Source organism: Leguminivora glycinivorella, chromosome 23, assembly GCF_023078275.1.
Source record: "Leguminivora glycinivorella isolate SPB_JAAS2020 chromosome 23, LegGlyc_1.1, whole genome shotgun sequence".
In the NCBI taxonomy this organism is placed as follows: domain Eukaryota; kingdom Metazoa; phylum Arthropoda; class Insecta; order Lepidoptera; family Tortricidae; genus Leguminivora; species Leguminivora glycinivorella.
Genome location: NC_062993.1, coordinates 706,807 through 728,381, shown reverse-complemented (window position 1 = coordinate 728,381; position 21,575 = coordinate 706,807). Strand labels below are relative to the sequence as shown.

Genomic DNA, 21,575 nt, shown 5'->3' with positions numbered 1-21,575 from the left:
ATTTCCTACCTGCGTCTGGCAGACCCTTTAAGAATCTGTAAGTACACATCGTTTTTGAAAACCCCCCCAACATTGTAGACAGTGTAGACCCTAGGGAAAAGACAAGGAGCTCAATCCACAGCCGAGGCGTTTGCTGGAGGAAATTCCTCTTAAATCGCACAGAGAGTATACCCCAGCTCCAGGGTGTGAGGATGAATATCCTGCCGATGGCAAGCAGCGCGTTGATATGTATGTAGATTGACCGTTGGCATCGTGTCATACAATTCCACAGAAGGCTTATAATTCATAAAAAAATATTTCAAACTCGAAAATATAAAGGGGTTACTACTGCCATCTAGTGTGTGATACAAACATTCATTATGACGTATTCTACGCCATCTGTGTCTCTAATGACAAACAGTCATAAATGACAGCTGTTTATTACAGCTAACAGTTGCAAAGAAATGCCACTAGATGTCGCTGTGCAAGTGCTACGTTCCATTTTACGATAAAATTTAATTAATAAATATAAAATCAAGTAAATGTATGTTATTTATTTTAAAAAAATCTGGACATACACCATTTTCTGATATTAAATATAAATTAAATAATCGTAAGGTGTAAGACTAAAAAAATGTAAGGTACCATATGTAGTGAATTGATAATTTTCACAACAATTAAAATAAATACTAAATGGAATAGATTTTATTCTTATTTGAACAAAATAAATTTATCCATTTATATACAGTCATATTTTTACAAAATAATTACAATAAATATTAGCAATTTCCCAAATTCCTGACGTGAAAAGGAAAATCATTTTTGCCAGTATTGCCAACTTCTCGCCGGTGACCGAGATGGATCGGAAATCCACCATTTTCCCTTTGTAGCTAACCGGTGTTCAAAACACGTGCGTACTATCAAGTTACATGGAAAACTGGCGTGTTCCGAGCTAGAAATAACAAATAAACCGTCTGAAAAAGTGCGCCGTGTTTAAGTAGTTGGGTGACGTGTGTAGTAAATCAAAATGAACACCGAAAAGCTGAAGAAATTGCAATCCCAGGTGCGCATCGGCGGTAAGGGCACACCGAGGCGCAAGAAGAAGGTTGTGCACGCCACAGCCGCGACAGACGACAAGAAACTCCAGTCTTCCCTCAAAAAACTGTCAGTGAACACGATCCCTGGCATCGAGGAAGTGAATATGATCAAAGATGACGGCACAGTGATACATTTCAACAACCCGAAAGCGCAGGCCTCGCTCGCGGCGAATACTTTCGCTATCACCGGTCACGGTGAGAACAAGCAGATCGCGGAGATGCTCCCCGGTATCCTGAGCCAGCTCGGGCCCGAAGGTCTCAACCAGCTGAAGAGACTCGCGTCCAGCGTGGCCGCGCCAAAGCCCCTCGAGGAGGACGACGAGGTACCTAACCTCGTCGGCAACTTCGACGAGGCGTCGAAACAGGAGGCCAAGGAGGTCGTCGCCGAAGACAAGAAGGAGGAGAAAAAGCCCGAGACAGAAACCAAAGCCGCCGACAAGAAGACCGACTAACTATCCCCATTATGACAGGAGTGATCTAGGTTTTTAATTTTGCTCATTCAAGTGTCTTTATAACAAACGCTAGGGTTTCCAAAGGCTAACCAAGTGTCTCAAACGTTTATTTTATTATTTAGTATTTGTGTTCCTAAATAAATGTACTTTCAATTAGTGGTTTTGCATTTATTTGAAGTTTTGATGTGTGAAGTGCCAAAAGGGACACTAATTGTGTGCCTTTGCCTGTACTTAGAAAAAAGGGGACACAGTTTTGTTTTTTAAATATTTGACTCCGTGACTTTGGAAATCCTGTATAGAGCCATCCTGTATGAAACAAAAAGCTTGTCTCTCCTTCAACGCTACTAATATGTCATTATTAACTGTAAAATACCGCATAATGGGATATTCTGTCAATCATAGGTCCTAGTTAAGTGTTGTAATAAACCTATTGTTGAGATATTGGCAATATGATAAAAAGTCTATGTATGGCATATATACATTTATTTTTTACACTGCACTGGCATATAGGAATATATTATTATATATTAGTAAAGTAAGGTGAGTGACACACCTTATCATATTTTTAAATGGTATTTTCTAAAGTTGTTGATTCATGTCCAGTTGAAGGAATTTGCTTTCTCATTTTTTTAATAGAAGAGAAATAGGTTAAACAAAAGAATCTTAGTCACAGTAAGCTCTTTAGGTTTCAGAGCTGACATTGTATAATAAAACCATAAAAATTGTAAAATTTAAAAGGTCAGAGTTTGATGTGTGTGTAAGCATGACATTAAAACTTTGATTGCTGTACTTTGGACTTTTATTTTACTTTCCTCAAACCTACTTCAGAAGTTAATTAACTCAATGAAATCAAAAGTAATTCAAAATCTATTGTCGCTCATGAATTGTGAACTAAACAGAAGCACATGGGTTTTGCATTCAATTACTGCTTTGAAAGTTGGATTGGGCAACTTAACCTTGGCCAATACTGCCAATAGTTTAAGCTGTCACTTAGCACATGTTGCAAAAAAAATCTAAGCAATATTAAGCTGAGTTTAGATCTGCAAGTTTTGAGACGCAAGTACAAGTAAGAGTGAGTGGCAAATATCTGCATTTCTTTCTTGCAAATGCTTCTGTTTCAAAACTTGCATGTCTAAACTCAGCTTTAGTCATCTCTCATTTACAAGGACATGCTCATGAAGAATAGAGATACCTATATTCTTCATGGACATGCTGTTACTGCATGTCAATAAATTAAAAAGCGTGGGAGTAATATATTTCCCGCCCAAAAAGAGGCCATTGCAGGAAATTAAACCACAAGACTTAACCTTGATAACTAGCAATTAACGATTAGATAAAGGCCAAAGTTAATGTAAGTTGCCTTCTTTTGAGCATGACTCATATTTTTTGCATTGATCAATTGTGCGAATATTATTAGCATGCTGACCAAAACAAAGACTTAAAAGTTAAGCAAACTTAAAAAAAAAAACTGCAGAAAGCTTTGTTGGGTAAACTGCGACATTCTTTGTTTTGTAAAAAAAAAATACTACAAATCATTTAAAAGAGTTGAGCAGTTATATAAAACAAGAGTAAAATGAAATAAAAGAAAAGTAAAAGTTTCAGTGTTACTTTTCATTCTTATCATATTTCTAAGTTTCCGATTCACTCATCGATTAATTGGTAACTTGACCCCATTTAGGCCATCAGCCCATCACTGTCAGCAGTATCAGCTGTCAAATATAATATTGCCAGTAGATTAAATTACCCAAACGTTTAGTTAAAGTTGCAAAGTTAAAACATTTAATGGACATTTTTTCTTTGTTATACGCTTATTCATTGACATGCAATCTCGTTATCTAGTTGTCATCTATATGATCTCTGTACACTAGAGAATATTTTTTTATGTATAAGTGAATTAATGAAACAAAAACAATGCGAATTTTATTAGTAAGTTAATTTCGGTGCTCATACTGGCAATGATTTTGAAACGTCACTCAGTTGTCAAATTAGCAAATATTTTTGTCAATTCATATTTTTGGCATTTCGTTGTTATCTTCAGGTTTTTCTCTAATTTAAAAAAGATTTCTCTACGATGATCGCTCCGGTCGCCAGGCCCGTAGCACGGCCATGGACGGACGATCTCCCGAAGTGCCGCAATACGTGCGTGGCGTCGTATTTCTCGCGGCTCGGAGGCGGGAATGTTGACTCCAATGATGACTATCTCTGCTTCCATTGCCAGACTGAAGATAACTCGTGAGTTCTGTAATTATCTAACATTTTGAATGTATAAGCTATTTATTAATAAAACAGCAGTTAACCTAGAGAGACATAGACATTAAAACTAAGGCCCCTAAATCACCTAAATGCCCTAGCTGCTTGACTTTTCATACATTTTACATTGAGAAAACTTTTTCCAATGTGATATCATTTCCCAGTGGCTGGAGTGGTTCATATTAATATTGAGTTCAAGTAAGCATATGGTCCGCATGATCATAATATGCCGTCTCCGTTGCTTGTGGATGCCTTACTTTTCATCATTCATTGCCGAAGCTAATTCTGGCAACCTTACTCACTAGCAGGAACACAAATTTATGAGTAGGATTGTAGTGTTATTTGATGGTAGTTCTATCCCAAACTAAATATTTGTGATAGAACTATTCTAGCTAGAGTTAACTAGAGTTTATTAATTTATTAACATAACTAGCTTTTGCCCGCGGCTTCGCTCGTGTTAAATTCGAAAATTGCGGAATCCTCCATCAAATTTTAATCTAAGAGGTCATTACTTAAAGCGGGTCACTATCAAGTTTACCTTATCGCTAAACGACTATTTCGGCTAGATGTCAGAAAATGTAAATATACAGTCAGTATAAAGTCAATTCAGCTGGGATGACATGAAAGTAGAATACTCAATCAGCAAAAAGTAAATTTAACTGGATGGCTAAGACTTAGAATGAATGAGTAGCCAAACGTCTGGAAATATACATAGTCTGTATGATTAGCATATCTAAAAAGCCAAAAGTGTAGTTAGTTAATTGACGTCAACACAGAACTATTCAGTAGCAAAACGTCCGGAAATATAATGTGTCATCGCCATGGTTTATAAATATGTAACAGAACAGTTCTTATTAACAGTGCGAGAAGGTTTAAATTCTCAAGACACTTAAGCATTTTAAAACCAGACGTTTTGCTAACGGGTCGTTTGGCGTTTATTCTATTTAGCAATAAAAACATTAAACAATCCAGATTTTTTGCTCCTTGACCGTTTAGCGTTCATGTCTGTTTTGTAATACAGATATTCGAAGATGAAGATGTTTTGCAGTTAGATCATTTTAAATTGTTACGTTTTAAGATCCAGACGTTTTGCTAAAGACACATTAAATCTGAATCTAAATCTGAATCTGAATCATTTAGCATTCATGTCTACGTAGCCACAAAGACATAACACAATCCAGACGTGTCAGCTATATAGTCTTTTAGCGATAAGGTAAATTTGATAGTGACCCCTTAAAGCTAGAATGTGATAGATCTCACGGTAACCTTTACAAACACTTTTTGAGCAATCGAGTAGTGAGATCTTGGAACAAACTCCCAGAAGACGTGGTCTCAGCACAAAATGTGAATCAGTTTAAAAATAGACTAGAGACAAGCACATCACATCTACAACTCAGATATGATTACTGTCAAATGATCACTGGATACATATCATTTTTTAACTGCCTGCCTGTTTATTAAATAATAAATAAATTTCAACCCCCCATTTTAGGGGAGTGGGGGTTAAAAACAGACAAAAAATCATGTCTAATTGTTGCTCTGTTTTGCCGTGAAAGACAGACAAACAAACAGACACACAAAAGTATGGATTATTTGCCTATACTCACTTTCTCAAATATAACTGAAAGAGATCCCATTAAGGGATAAGTTTACCTTGATTGTATTTTATTGACTCAGACAAAATTACAGAGTCAATGAACAAAAGAGACAAAGTTCCACTTTTGTTTCTTTCATGTACAATGCTTATGTGATTGTGTTTAGTAAAACGTCCCACTTTTTTGGTTACCATTAGGGTGAGATTTACTTGTATCTTTATATGAATAAACTGACAGAGCAACTTTATAGCAATCGACAAAGTAAGACGTTTTCCCGTGCACACTCACATATGTGTACAATTACAGGAGCTTATACGGAGTATTTGAGCCCCACAATGGACTGGAGGCAGCCCAGTTCATTATGTTAGAATATATAATCTCCATATACCATCTGTATTGGCTACTTAAACTTGCTCTGATTGTCTATGAAAGTAATATGTAAGTTTATGGTCTTTGACGTTTCCTTCCTTCTCTTCCGTCATGGCCTCCAATGGAATAGGCACGTAATTGCTCTCCTCTGTCCTTATTTTAATTTAATTAACAATATGTAGCGCTCCATACGTAAGTTAATTTAATGTTTAGTGTCAGCTGTGATGTCCTGAAAATGTAATCCTTTTTCTCCGGTTCTTTATAATAAAGAATGTGAAGAATCTCCGAGGTTTGATTGTGGTAAGCGACCCACGCGCCCTGTAGCAACTCACCTGCAAAGCCAACTGTAAGTTGCTAGATCTGCCGACCCATCTGGCGTGCAGGTCTATCAGGTTCCGGTCCCAGCGTTAATCGTCGAGAACAGGAAGACGACGACGATCGGCCACAGCGCATGGTAACCTAACCTCACTTAACCTATACTCAACATGGCAACTACAAGCGAGAATGAGCGAACGCCTCACGCTACGTTCTCGTTCGACAAACTGGACGGAGTGAACGATTATCTAAACTGGAAATTCTGTATGCGGCACGCATTAATCATGGAAGGTTTGTGGTCGGCGGTGGAAGGCACCGAGACAGACACAACTAAGATTCAACGTGCTCTGGCAAGAATATGTCTTTCGGTAAAACCGCATTGCATACAACATTTACGGACAGCTGACACAGCTAAGAAAGCATGGAGCAATTTACAACAGATTTTTGAAGATAAAGGTCTCTACAGGCGGGTCGTGCTGCTGAGGCAACTACACCGGGCAAGTTATACAGATTATAGTTCTATGCAACAATACATTGAGGCGGTCACAACGCTTGTTCAAAAGCTAGATGATATTGGCCGCACAACAGAAGATGCAGAGGTTGCTGAGCTACTACTGTCGGGGCTGCCACAGGAGTATGACGTCCTGGTTTCGAGCTTGGAGGCTGCTAGTCTTACTAAAACTTTAACAAGCGAGATGGTACGAGCCCGACTACTTCAAGAGGAGTTTCGACGCACCACTAATGACAGCGATAAGGCTAATGCAGCATTATTTACCAAAACTACTTCGAAGAAAATAATCTGCAGTTACTGTAAGAAGCCTAATCACCATAAGTCGAAATGTTTTAAGTTCAAGAGAGACAAGAAAAATAGTGACAGTGTTCAACATGGTTTAACAGTGTCTGCTCTTGCTGCGTATAGCTCCGAAGACTGGATTGTGGACTCTGGGTGTACCAACTCCATGTGTAAGCATGAACATTATTTTAAAACTCTTGATAAAAGTTTTACCAGTGTTGTAACTGTAGCCAACAAAGAAACTGTGCAATGCCTTGGTTTAGGAACTGTAGAAGTCATTTTAGAAAACAATGTTGTTAGAACTATTGAAAATGTAATGTATGTCCCCCAAATAGCAACTAATTTGTTGTCTGTACGTAAGTTAACCAAGAAGGGCCACATAGTTCTATTTTCAAATGACAAGTGTTATATTTTTAACAAATTGCAGCAATGTTTAGCCACTGCTTCTGGTAGTAAAGGTATTTATGTGTTAGATTGTGTAAGTAACTTCAATCCACAGAACAAGAATACCCCAGCATGTGTGCAGAGCCACCACACCCCTACAAGCAAGGAGTACACTTCTTGTGCTGCCGTGGATGCTACGAGGGAGCATGATTGTGCTCTTACAACCTCGGATGTGCCTGCGCACATCTGGCATAGACGGCTGTCACATTTAAGCAAAGCAGGTATGTGTGAACTTCTTAATATGTCCTATGGCTTAAATGCTTCTGTTAAAGATTGTGAGCTAAAGGATTGTGAGACTTGTATTAAGGGGAAGCAAAAGGTTAAAAGTTTTCCTAAAGGTAAAGCTAGGAGGGCACAAAAATTGCTTGCATTAGTTCATTCTGACGTCTGTGGTCCTATGGAGGAGTCAACTTGGGGGGTTCACGTTACTTAGTGACTTTTACAGATGATTTCAGTCGAAAAACATATGGCTATTTATTAAAATATAAAAGTGAAGTTATGAGCAAATTTATTGAATTTAAAAATTTAGTAGAACGACAGACAGGCCATAAGATCTTATGTTTGAGATCTGACGGAGGAGGTGAATATTGTAATAGTAGGTTTGACAAGTATTTAGCTGATTGTGGGATTGTTCATCAAACAACTATACCTTACAGCCCTAGCCAAAATGGCGTCTCGGAGCGTCTGAATTTAACCTTGGTCACCAAGGCACGGTGCATGCTGATAGATTCTGGCTTAGGCATGCGGTATTGGGGTGAGGCTGTCATGACAGCGATATATATTAAAAATAGGTCACCCACTGCCGCTGTGCCTGGTGCCACTCCAGAGGAACTATGGTCAGGATCCAAAGTGGACCTGAGCCACCTAAAGGTATTTGGATGCAAAGCCTTCTGCCATATACCTGATTGTAAACGTTCCAAGTTCAGTGAAAAGTCCAAAGAATGTATCTTTGTGGGCTATTGTGAGGAATCTAAAGGGTATAGATTAATTGATCCCAAAAATCCTACTAAAGTCATTAAGGCGAGATCTGTACATTTTATTGAAACTGTGATGAATGATTCTAATATGAATAATAATATTCTAAATAATGATGTTTCAATGAATAATAATATTTTAAATAATCATATTATTTTAATTAATGACAATGTTTTAAATAATGAGATCTCCCAGAATGATAACAATTTTAATAAAGAAATAGTGCACAATAACAATGATATTGTACCCTATGACTCATCCAAACATTATAATGTTTCAGAAACTTCAGTGTCGGAGCCCTGCGCTGGTGATGAGGCCACCAGTATGCGGGTCGAGCCCCTGAATGCAGAGCCAGCTTCATCTAGCGATGGTGGGGAGCAGCGTGTGGCGCAGTCGCCAACAGAAGGCGGTGCTGAGAGTTCAGAGTGGACCATGAGCCCACCTGACCACCAGTTCCTGTCGTGCAGTGATGGTGAGGAATCTGAGGAGCAGTCGCCAGCATCTGAGCATGATGTCATCGCTCAGCCAAGCACGGGACGCCCCATCAGAAGTACACGGGGTATCATGCCCAACAGGTATGGTGATTATGATTTATCCCTTATGGCTCATATTGAATCTGAGCCCCTTTTCTATCATGAAGCAATGGCATCTGATAACTGTGATAATTGGAAAGCTGCAATGCAAAAAGAATATAATGCTCTTGTTAACAACAATGTTTGGCGGCTAGTAGACCGACCAAAACACACAAACATTGTAAAGTGTAAATGGGTATATAAAGTCAAAAGTGAAGCTTCCGGAAAAGACAAATATAAAGCTCGGTTAGTTGCTCGTGGTTTTTCTCAAAGAAAAGGCGAAGACTACAATGATGTTTTTGCTCCCGTCGTGAGACATTCTACAATGAGAATTTTATTCTCATTGGCGAATGACCTTGATATGGACATAAAGCACATTGACGTGGCTAATGCATTTCTTAATAGTGAACTCGATGAGACAATTTATATGGAGCAACCCGAAGGTTTCATTTCTGACCCAAATAAAGTTTGTTTATTGAACAAAAGCCTGTATGGCTTAAAGCAAGCCAGTAGAATGTGGAATTTGTGTGTTAATAAATTATTAGTTGATAATGGCTACGTGCAAAGCAAATGTGAGCCTTGTGTGTATGTAAAAAGGTCCAATAATAAATTATCGATAATAGCGTTGTATGTAGATGATTTTTATGTGTTTACACAGGACCGTGAATGTGCAACTTCATTGCTAAATCTATTGGAAAATGAATATAATATTAAAGATCTCGGAGATCTCAACAATTGTTTAGGTATAAGTGTTGTTCGTGACAGAGCGAGAGGTATCTTAAAATTGAATCAAACAGAATACATTAAACGGTTATTAATACGCTTTGGCATGGAAAAATGTAAGCCTGTTAGTACACCCATGATGTTGAATTGTAAATTAGATAAAAGTGAATCAACTACTGCAACTCTGCTTGATAATGAAATGTTTCGTTATAGAGAGTTGCTAGGCAGTTTAATGTATCTCTCAGTATGTACTCGGCCTGACATAGCATTTGCTTGCAGTCAGTTAAGTCAATTTAACCATGCTTTTGATAAGAGTCACTGGTTGGCAGCCAAGCGCGTCCTTAGGTATTTAGCAGGCACTTTAAATCATTCACTATATTTTTATAGGAGTAATGACTTAAAAATTACTGCATTTGCAGACGCAGATTATGGGAACAATCTGCTGGACCGTAAGTCCTATAGTGGTTTTATTGTAAAACTGGGTTCTTCTACTATAGGTTGGGAATCTAGAAAACAAAAATGTGTGACCCTTTCATCTACTGAGGCTGAGTACCTATCGATTGGGGATGTATGTAAAGACTTGTGTTTTATTAAAAATTTCATTTTTGAGCTTACAAATAAAAATGTCAATATTGTAATTTATAATGATAATCAGAGTGCACATAAGCTCCTAGAATGTAAAGAATACTGTCATAAGAGAAGTAAGCACATCGACATTAGATATCATTTTGTAAAAGATTTAATACGAGACGGGTTTGCTGATGTCAAATACTTACCAACTGAGAACATGATTGCAGATGTGCTTACTAAACCACTAGGTAGAGTTAAGCATGTAGAGTTTACAAAGCTAATGAATGTAAAGCCCTGAATGTGAGCTTCTGTTATGTTTAGTAAATGGTCTACGGAGCTTAAGGGGAAGTGTTAGAATATATAATCTCCATATACCATCTGTATTGGCTACTTAAACTTGCTCTGATTGTCTATGAAAGTAATATGTAAGTTTATGGTCTTTGACGTTTCCTTCCTTCTCTTCCGTCATGGCCTCCAATGGAATAGGCACGTAATTGCTCTCCTCTGTCCTTATTTTAATTTAATTAACAATATGTAGCGCTCCATACGTAAGTTAATTTAATGTTTAGTGTCAGCTGTGATGTCCTGAAAATGTAATCCTTTTTCTCCGGTTCTTTATAATAAAGAATGTGAAGAATCTCCGAGGTTTGATTGTGGTAAGCGACCCACGCGCCCTGTAGCAACTCACCTGCAAAGCCAACTGTAAGTTGCTAGATCTGCCGACCCATCTGGCGTGCAGGTCTATCATAGTTAGTGTAAATCGGCTTTACCAATAAATAACTTATGACTTAGTTCGGTCTAGTACAGTGCAGGGAATCGTGTCTTTTGTACTATTAGTACATGTTCTACACAACTAACACAACCCTAGTACAAAAACAAAATAGCTTGCTTTTGGTATGTAAATATTAAACAGTTATGTTTTGTACAACTTTTATATTAATACTAGATTCACTGTATTTCAGGAATGCTTTCAACTCGGTTGAAAAGGCTTACATCGAGAATTATGACAGCATGATTGCTGAGAGGACAAGCTTACAGTACCAATTACAGACTCTCACGGAGTCACAGGTAACTTCACAATTTCTGGCTAGTCAAATAGTACAGGTAAAAAGAGTTTCATTAGCCGGGTCCACACTGGTCGAGCAGCCTCTCGAGGCAATGGCACGCGCGCACGTTTGCCTCGCCCGAAACAATTTGCTCGACAAGATGGCGGCCCTCAGTCAGCTGTTCAAAATAGTTCTGCCATCATGCGAAGCAAAGCTCGGGCGAGGCAAACGTGTACATTTTGCGTGCGAGGCTGCTCAGTCAGTGACAGTGGCAGCATGGCTTATTATGAGTGTCTGTTTACAACATCAACACAGACCATATTAAAAACAATTTTATGTAATAATCTTTCATTTTCAATATTTATTTCACGTTTCAGGCAGTAGATGCAATCCTGGCTAGATTGAAGGAGATAGACAGGCATTTGTCAGGTGGCGCCACTGTTGTCGTCGCTCTCGTTCATAATAACAAGTTATTTTGCGCCAATGTAAGTACATTATTAATAAAGAGAGTAGGTACTAAGCAGATGTACATAATTATCAAATGAGGTTCCATCAAATTCGACTAAAATGGCCGAGCTAGCTTTGCAAATATTGATTTTATTGGCATTGTTAAGTTGTCACAGGCCCTACCATCTACTTTTTAACCGACTTCAAAAAAGGAGGAGGTTCTCAATTCGACTGAATTTTTTTTTTGTTTATTTTTTTTTGTATGTATGTTACTCGATATCTCCGAGAATCGTGGATCGATTTTCAAAATTTTTTTTTCATCGAACGGGTATAACCCCGAGATGGTCCCATTGGGACCAAGTCAGGGTCTGATGATGGGATCTTGGAGAAATCGAGGGAACTCTTCAAATGTTATAGGCACATGTAAGGTTTTTAGTGTATTTTTCAAAGGTACACCAGTATTTACGCCTGACGGTAGTAATTTTATATGGCTGAGCTGATGATGGAAGGTCAACTCCTCAATGGTTAAGAGTTAAAGGATAATTCTTTCACTACTGTACATATATTCAGACTGATACATATAATATCACTAGGAACCACTAAAAATCAACAAATAAATAAACTTTTTAACAAAAAATAAAACCGCCTTCAAAAATAAGCGCGTTACAAAACACGGAGAAACTAAAAAGCCAAAAATAATAAACCTTTGAATTCAGATTTCTTATCGTATTGCAATAATCTAAACATCCAAATTATAAACAAATCAATTATTTTTTAAGGCGGGGCCAGCCTGCGTATGGTTGGGAGGGGCAAACAGGTCTGGTACCGACTTCAAAAATAATTGATTTGTTTATAATTTGGATGTTTAGATTATTGCAATACGATAAGAAATCTGAATTCAAAGGTTTATTATTTTTGGCTTTTTAGTTTCTCCGTGTTTTGTAACGCGCTTATTTTTGAAGGCGGTTTTATTTTTTGTTAAAAAGTTTTAAAACTTTTTGGAGCTTGGTTTAGAAACTAGGTTATCTTATTCTTATCGCTTATTGCTACTCCAGAGTGGTCTTTTTGAGTATATTATGTATCCGAAGTTTCTGCCATTTTATCATCATGACTCATTTAAGAGTTGGACTCTTGTCGGCGGAGCAACTTCCATGAGTGCCGGTCTTCTGCCTTCCTTTTGACTTCCTGATACGACACGACGTTGATTCTTTCTTTTATTTGGGTCATATACGCTCTCCTTGATCTCCCCCTTTACCTTCACTCTAAAAAATAAAGACCAACTAAGAGCACTTTTCTCTTAGTTGACGTTAAGTTAATCACTACAATTACGATCTTACATAATTCAAATAAAGCTGATTACTAAAAACAATAAGGGAATGTATTATTGAACTAATAACTTAGGTGTTTTGTTATTCCTAAGCATTGTACACCTTGAATCAATTATTAACTTGTTAGGCATAACTATGTAACATAGGTTGATTTAATCCTTAGTTGAACTTACTAAGGTAATTTATTTCGCATAATTATTTTTCATGGAATCATTGAACAAGATCTTAATCGGCTCAGTTACGTTGCAAAAGTAAGATCAATCAAAATTACCTTATTTGATATGTCTAAGATCTTATCAGGCTCGTATGGAATCAATATGCTTGACTATGACTATCAAAATATTGATAGGAACAACCAAATTTTTTTTAGAGTGTTCTTGCCTCAATTCTTCCTTCTAGTATGTTTTTAATGAATTCGTCGTGTCGTATCAGGTGTCCAAGCATTTTCCCTCTTCTGTTATTTATAGTGGCGACCGGTCTGGCGTAGTTGGTAGTGACCCTGCCTGCGAAGCCGCGGTCCCGGGTTCGAATCCCGGTAAGGGCATTTATTTAGAATAGTTAGAATAGAATAAACATTTATTCGTGAACACAGGCAAGACAAAATACACATAATAACAACAAGACAGAAAGGAATCAAGTGTCACGAAATATTTGTGTGACGAACACAGATATTTGTTCCTGAGTCATGGATGTTTTCTATGTATAGTATGTATTTATTTATATAAGTATGTATATCGTCGCCTAGCACCCATGTACAAGCTTTGCTTAGTTTGGGGCCAGGTTGATCTGTGTAAGGTGTCCCCCAATTTTTTATTTATAGTTCTCAGCAAACTTCTTTTTTCTCTTACTATATTTAAAACATTTTCGTTAGTTTTCATTTGAGTCCAACTGACCTTTGCCACATCTCAGACACTGGCGATCAAATATATGAAAGCGGCGCGTTCCTAGCACACAGTCTAAGCTCGTGTAGGTGAACGCGTACTATGCTTGTATGAGTGAGACATGACAGGTCGACTGTTCGCGTTTTAGACAGGCGGTAACTGTGAGGTAACCGAGAGGGGGTCGGCGGCACTTTCAGCGGGGCGCGGGAGTGGTCATACTGTACGATAGTACTCTTTATTATACTGTGCCTTTCCCGTTAATGGTTTCTTTTTCATTACTTCTTTGCTTTGAAGTTCCTATTGAGTACAAAATGTATAAATTATTTATTTTCTAGGTGGGTTGCTGCCGGGCTTTACTCTGTCGAACGGACGCCAATTCTGTATTACGAGTAGTACAGTTGACGGCGGACCACAGTCTGGCCAATGAAGATGAGTTGTTGCGGCTGAGGCAACTGGGGTTGGACACTAACAAACTAAGAAACGGTAAGGATATGGGTAAAGGCACATCGAGTCCTTTTTAGGGTTCCGTAGTCAACTAGGAACCCTTATAGTTTCGCCATGTCTGTCTGTCCGTCCGTCCGTCCGTCCGTCCGCGGATAATCTCAGTAACCGTTAGCACTAGAAAGCTGAAATTTGGTACCAATATGTATATCAATCACGCCAACAAAGTGCAAAAATAAAAAATGGAAAAAAAAATGTTTTATTAGGGTACCTCCCCCTACATGTAAAGTGGGGGCTGATATTTTTTTTCATTCCAACCCCAACGTGTGATATATTGTTGGATAGGTATTTAAAAATGAATAAGGGTTTACTAAGATCGTTTTTTGATAATATTAATATTTTTTGGAAATAATCACTCCTAAAGGAAAAAAAAGTGCGCCCCCCCCCTCTAACTTTTGAACCATATGTTTAAAAAATATGAAAAAAATCACAAAAGTAGAACTTTATAAAGACTTTCTAGGAAAATTATTTTGAACTTGATAGGTTCAGTAGTTTTTGACAAAAATACGGAAAACTACGCAACCCTACCCTGAGCGTGGCCCGACACGCTCTTGGCCGGTTTTTATGTATGAAGCCGTTTAGGCATAGGCATCGGAAAGCTGGAACATGTGTACATACATACAACATACAATCACGCCTGTATCCCATAAAGGGGTAGGCAGAGCACATGAAACTACTAAAGCTTCAGTGCCCCTCTTGGCAAATAAGGGGTTGAAAGAAAACTGTGTAATTGCAGTGACAGGTTGCCAGCCTCTCGCCTACACCACAATTTAACATGTGTACAGTCAAAAATACGTATCGAAATAATCGTCTCATAAATATGGTATGGTATGGCTCTTATTACACCGGACTAAGATGCTATAGGACATATTTTTGAGTAAGATGTGTGTGTGTGTGTCTATTGGGTACGCATGTTTCATTTATTGTTTTTTTTTTATACTTTTGTATAATTTTTAAGTGGATTGATCTTATTTGTATTCTTTGTTATCATTTTGTTAAATTTGTTTGAAAGTCTTTGTTTTATAATTGTGTAAAATACTGTGTCTTTTTCTTTAAACTTCTATCTATCTCTCTCTCTCTCTGTCAAACAAGTTTGTCAGTAAATAAGAACAAAGAAAACTATAGGTATCCTTTTCTCTAGCACCCTAAAGAAAAGGATGCATATAGTTTTCTTTGTTCTTATTTACTGACAAACTTGACAGACTTGTTTGACAGCGTATATTAATAAGCGATCTTATACACAAAATGTGGCTCGATGCTGATAGATGTCATTTCACCCTATATTTATATTTAATGCGACAATAATTAATTAATTATATATTTTGACGTTTTATTTTTGTAAGGATTTTGTGTAGCATAGTAGTATTTTGAGTAGGTATTACAAACTGAAATAGATACCATACACTAATGAAAAAGCGATCCAGCCCACTAGTGCCGAAGCCGGGAATCGAACCCGGGTCTCCAGCTAACGCGGCTGACGTGCTAAACCGCTACACCACCCCGACCGCCGAGGTACCCGTCGAAATTTTCTCTGAAGGCTAGGCGCCTTTGACCAACTCTTAAGGGCGAGCAATGTGTGATGGCACCTCCTATATGAATCCTTTTGCAGCGTTTGCTTTTTTTAGGTCTTACAGTTTATTTCTTCTTTATGGTTTTTTTTCCTTTGTACTTTTTTTTACAGGCATGTACGTGGGAAACCAGGCCGGCACGCGTTGTCTCGGGAATTATTTGGTGAAGGTGGGTGACAGTATAAGACGTATCAGTTATTTATTTAGGCAATGTAAGTTTTCGTATAGATTTTTTTTTTTACTTTTTAAATAGTCAAATAGTTTAATGTTAATATAACGAGTGAATAACGGGCGAAGCTTGGTAAAAATCGTAATCTATTATTTCTTTCTATTTGCCTATGTCATCGTTTAAAATTTGAATATGACTTGTAATAGTTGTAATGTCTCTGGAATGTGTACGAACCAAAGACTTTTACAGGGGACAGCCCAATCACAATTTTTTGCCATGCGAAATTGAACCTTATCACTGGGACATGAAGGCGATCGTATCAGACTAGTGAAAACGGTCCACATGAGAGGGCATTGTTTGGGCTGGTGTCCCTCTCACACGTGTGGCCAGTGTTAATGAGGTTAACATAGTAGTAGTATTTTATCTGTATATTACGTTCTTAAATTATTTTAGCGTTATATTCAGACTAGGGTTTCGATATATTTTAAAGAATTGGCAAATAATTACAATGCAATAATTTTGATGCCTAAAAATCAAAGATATGCTTATTTAAAAAAAAAACCTTCAATCGGGTATTAGTAGATTTGGTAGTAACTTTGATTTGAATATTGACTAGTATCCTCAATTTACGACAGTGATGATGTCACTGAATAATGATGACATTGTCGGTAAGTGCGAGAGGGACACCAGCTCAAACAATGCCCTCTCATGTGGAATGTGGACACACTTTTTGGCCTAACTACTCACTCAATCTAGCTTAAGTGATATCTCTAAATCTATGGTACGAACAATTTCGACTCATAAATAGGTTCTTTATAGTTATGATTTGAAATGAATAGATGTTTTTTCGAGGCTCGTTAGGGTGCGCGCCCACGGGGGACACAGTTGCTGGGCGACTTTCGTATTTGTATGAAAGTTGCGTCGCCTCGTGTGAGTACTTTCATACTGGGCCATGGTCGCGACAAAAAAGTCGCCGGCAACAGTTGGCCGTGTGCGCGCTCTCTTGATGTGTGTACCGTGCGCGCGCTCTCTTGATGTGTGTACCGTGCGCGCGCTCTCTTGATGTGTGTACCGTGCGCGCGCTCTCTTGATGTGTGTACCGTGCGCGCGCTCTCTTGATGTGTGTACCGTGCGCGCGCTCTCTTGATGTGTGTACCGTGTGCGCGCTCTCTTGATGTGTGTACCGTGCGCGCGCTCTCTTGATGTGTGTACCGTGCGCGCGCTCTCTTGATGTGTGTACCGTGTGCGCGCTCTCTTGATGTGTGTACCGTGCGCGCGCTCTCTTGATGTGTGTACCGTGCGCGCGCAGGGGCTGTACAAGGCGTTCCCGGCGCTGGGCGGCGCGCGCGCCGCGCCCGTGGCGCCGCAGCCCGAGCTGCACGGGCCCGTCGCGCTCGACGACTCCTGCAGGTTCATTTTTTTTTCTTACTTTTATGTGTTTATTTTTTATGCTTTTATGTATCTTTACTTACTCAGTGCTTTGGTTTTTACTGTCACACTGTGTAACGTATTAGAAATAATAGTATTTTATGCAACAGGCGTTTAAAGGAGGTCAAAAAAGACGAGTGGCGTGGGTAACAATTTGAGGCGAAGCCGAAAATTGTTATTAAGACGCTACGAGTATTTTTTGACTCAGTTAAACACCGTTGCATACAATACTTTTTCTACGACCATGCACATACTTTTGAATAGTTTTCTAGAATAACTTTCGTGAAATTCGCACTGTTTCCTACAAGTATTTTGACTTGTCCTCTGCAATGTTCCTGCCTCACCCTGTCGCTCGCACTCCCCCGCGCCGCCGCCCGCCCCCGGCCGGCGCCCGGCTACCTAACAATGCTGTAAGAGCTATATCGTATGCGTGGGTACGCGGGGCGCCGGCCGGGGGCGGGCATCTGCCATGTAGGGTTTTAACGATCTATGCACGACACGGTAAATGACGAATAACAACACGGGAGTAGAAAAAATTAATAAATGACACACCACACCACACTACACATTTACTGTCTTCTTTTCACAGACGCGCTATCCCTACACCTTATATAAAATAAAATAAAAACCCTCTACATAGTGGACCGATTCTCATGAAACATCACTAAGATAACTCCCGACTAATTCAACTTTCAAACAAAAAAACTAAATCTAAATCGGTCCATCCGTTCGGAAACTACGATGCCACAGACAAACATACACACGAATAAACAGACGACAGACACGTCAAACTTATAACACCCTGTCGTTTTTGCGTCGGGGGTTAAAAACAAAATCCTCCGCCGCATCTGTGTATGTGTTCGCAATAAACTCAAAAACTACTGAGCGGATTTTCATGCAGTTCACCTTATAAACAGAGTGACTCTGAGGAAGGTTTAGGTATATAATTTGTTGAAATTTTGTTTGAATCGGTTGAAATATAACGATATTTACTAATCGAGTCGGACGAAATCCCGCTGGCTGAGAGCTTCAATCGAAAACGCTGCCCGAACCGTTTGAGCTATGTCAAAACAATGTCTGGCGAAATTGTGTCTCTCTAACAGGTCTACAAAAAAGTCTGCGATGGCATATGTCTATCTTTAACGTATAACTTACCATTTTTATAATAATCCCTGGGGCGGGCCACTAAAGTAAAATCCATAATCCTACGGACCAAATTGACAAGTAAGTGTGAACGAATGTTGCCACAGTTTGGCCAGTGTCGTTCTTATCGATATTAAAATTATGATTACATCGTAGATTTAAGGTGCACCCAGACGGAACAATGAAATTGGCAATTTGATCGGCTAATCAATATACCAACTTTTTCTGTGATTTCGACAGATCAAAAGGTCTGTAGACCGCTAATTAGAGATATTTTTTTTATTTCGAAGCAGCAATAATATTATTCGAAAATTATATAGATATTTATGACATACTTGCCATAGCGTGACAGATAATTGATTATCGTCGGACATGGTATTTTATTTTTTACCTACAGGCTCGGAAACCTTTTTATGTTTTAAAACTAGTGGGTAAAAATGCATGGCATCCATCCACTACCTCGAAGATACATAGAACAAACCAAAATGTGTACCTCTTATTTGAAACTAATATACTTATTCTTGATTTAAACTTGTCTGTTGTATGTACTTTACATTTGTCGATATATTGTTATCGACATATACCCTTCCCTATTTTAATTTTGCTGTTCCTGGTATCATTTTACCTGTCAGTCATTTGTCAATTTAGTCCGTAGGATTATGAATTTTACTTTAGTTATGGTTATAAAACTAATACCGACCCACATTTATACACACGACAGTTTTATTTTGTTCATTTTGTGAAAGATTAATTGCGATAGTTACGTACGATAAGTGGAAATGCCCACTTCACTTCAATACACTTTTTATTAAATTATAAATGGGCTTACTCTTGGCCACAGACTAGCCAAAGGCAAAGACGTGGCCTGCGATGGAGTGAGCTCGCCCAGAAGATGTCTGTTCACTCTTGATTTGAAGGTTGCCGGGTTATATGAGCTCGGAAATATAGCCGCCGGCAAGGAATTCCACTCCTTGGCAGTGCGCATAAGAAAAGAAGAAGCGTTTCCTGCACGCGGTATATCTACCTCACTAATGATTCAATCTCTTATTAACGCCAAAATTCTATATTTCCAGATTCCTCGTCCTCGTAAGCTCCGGGGTGTACAAGCGAATAGCCGAAGTGAAAGGCAGCAGCGAACAAGCCAACAAGCAACTCGCCCAAATCATAGTTGAGAACTTCCGCTCCCAGACTGACTTCAAAAAAGTCTCCCAGTCCGCTCTCCACGAGATCGAGCAAGAATTCGTCTCTTACTGTGTCAAGAATAACTTAACACCGAAATCTAACACACATATGACATTATTAATAAGGAATTTTAACTTTATTCATATCGATCCGGAGCCAAATTTGGTTCAGAAGCAACAGAATCCATCAGTTCGCTTCAATCCTATCGTTCAATCTAAATCGAATACATTATTAAACGAGTTGGATTCTGAAATTTATTCATCTGAAACAACAGAGTCTAATGTAGATACGAATAGGTCTAACCGGTCTACGGAGTCAGGTTCGGATATAGAACCCGGAAGGCAGTTTGATAGGGACAGGAAGATTAAAGGATATGTTGATTTTTCGTGTTATTATGAGAATGTGGAGAAGGCGAGGAAAAATGGGACCTTGCCCAGTTTTATTGAGTGATTTGAAATAAGATATTAAGTAATATCAAAGAAGATCGAGTATTATAGAGCTAGAGTTACTGTCAAAGTAAAATGTGTAATCACAGTGCATAGACTGCCATCTCTTGACACAGGCTTAAAACTTTTGAACCTCAGTTTTGACAATTTGGCCCATATTCTTAGCTTGATATGTTCTAAAATGTCAAATATTAATTATTAGCGCCATCTAGGCTGAGCGTACCCCAAAGGTGTAATGCCATCTAGACCAACGTACCTTTTTCTGTATAGTACTGAGGTACGTTTTTTTCTTAGACTATCTGTCTATACGGAGTTATATACTCTGTCAAACAAGTCTGTCACTAAATAAGAACAAAGAAAACTATAGGTATCCTTTTCTCTAACACCCTAAAGAAAAGGATGCATATAGTTTTCTTTTTCTTATTTACTGACAGACTTGTTTGACAGAGTATATGTCTTTGGTAATATTGTGCCTTTTTATAAATTAATATTTATCGAAGTTATGAACAGTATTCAAACTGTCTTATACAGTACAGCCTGCCAAAAGAATAGAAAATAATAGGGGCATCATCATCATCATCATATCAGCCGTTTATCGCCCTCTGCTGAGCATAGGCCTCTCTTCTAGTACACCGCTTAATAGGGGCGCTACCGCCTATGTAAACCGTTTTGCATGTCAACTATTGTCACTTTTGTATGAGAAAAGTAAGTGTTGCTATGATGAAAAAACTTAGTCCCATTTCTACTCTTTTTCGCCAAGCTGTATAGTGTATAGAAAGGTACTAACAGTAGCAAAAGTGCATGGCGAATTTATCAATGAATTCATTCATAATTTCTCCATGCAATTTTACAGTTCACTGTACATAGGTTGAGACTTTGAAAACTTTAACGTACGGAACATGTTAATAAATAAATATTTTTCTATATGCATAATTTTGGTTGACATTACAATTTAAAACGTACGAATTTTTTACAAAGTGTTAACAATCTTTTAGTTAGTATATTTTTAATGTAGTTTTTATAATTTTGGAACTGCATTAACTATGTATTTTTGTTAGTTTTAGTAAATAAACAACTAGTCAAACTATTTTCGTTTTCTTTCAAATTAATTGTTATTCAAGTTTACGTCTTTTAAAGGGATTCCCTGCGCCAATGACCTTCGATTTGTAATCCGTTGATATTAATGATGATAGTTTCTAAAGCCTATAATATTAACAGCATCAAAATGGTATCTCATAATTACTTCATAGCTCATTGTTTCTGTGATATTCGCCATCAAAGTTAAACAATTTTTGGCCCATA

The 21,575-nt window shown here is 38.2% G+C and overlaps 2 protein-coding genes across 2 annotated transcripts; both read left to right on the top strand.

Annotated features, from left to right (window-relative positions):
* Window positions 1-844: 844 nt before the first annotated feature.
* On the top strand, window positions 845-2,317 carry LOC125238295 (transcription factor BTF3 homolog 4). The gene has a single exon (XM_048145584.1). It carries the CDS (start codon window positions 1,007-1,009, stop codon window positions 1,526-1,528), a length of 522 nt encoding a protein of 173 aa, XP_048001541.1. The 5' UTR covers window positions 845-1,006; the 3' UTR covers window positions 1,529-2,317.
* Window positions 2,318-3,550: 1,233 nt separating this feature from the next.
* Window positions 3,551-20,425, top strand: LOC125238267 (TGF-beta-activated kinase 1 and MAP3K7-binding protein 1-like). The gene is made up of 9 exons (XM_048145546.1): window positions 3,551-3,760; window positions 5,680-5,766; window positions 8,086-8,108; window positions 11,081-11,238; window positions 11,558-11,665; window positions 14,172-14,319; window positions 16,019-16,074; window positions 17,384-17,484; window positions 19,719-20,425. The coding sequence occupies exons 1-9, from the start codon at window positions 3,600-3,602 to the stop codon at window positions 20,275-20,277; spliced, it is 1,401 nt and encodes a 466-aa protein (XP_048001503.1). The 5' UTR covers window positions 3,551-3,599; the 3' UTR covers window positions 20,278-20,425.
* The last annotated feature ends 1,150 nt before the right edge of the window (window positions 20,426-21,575 follow it).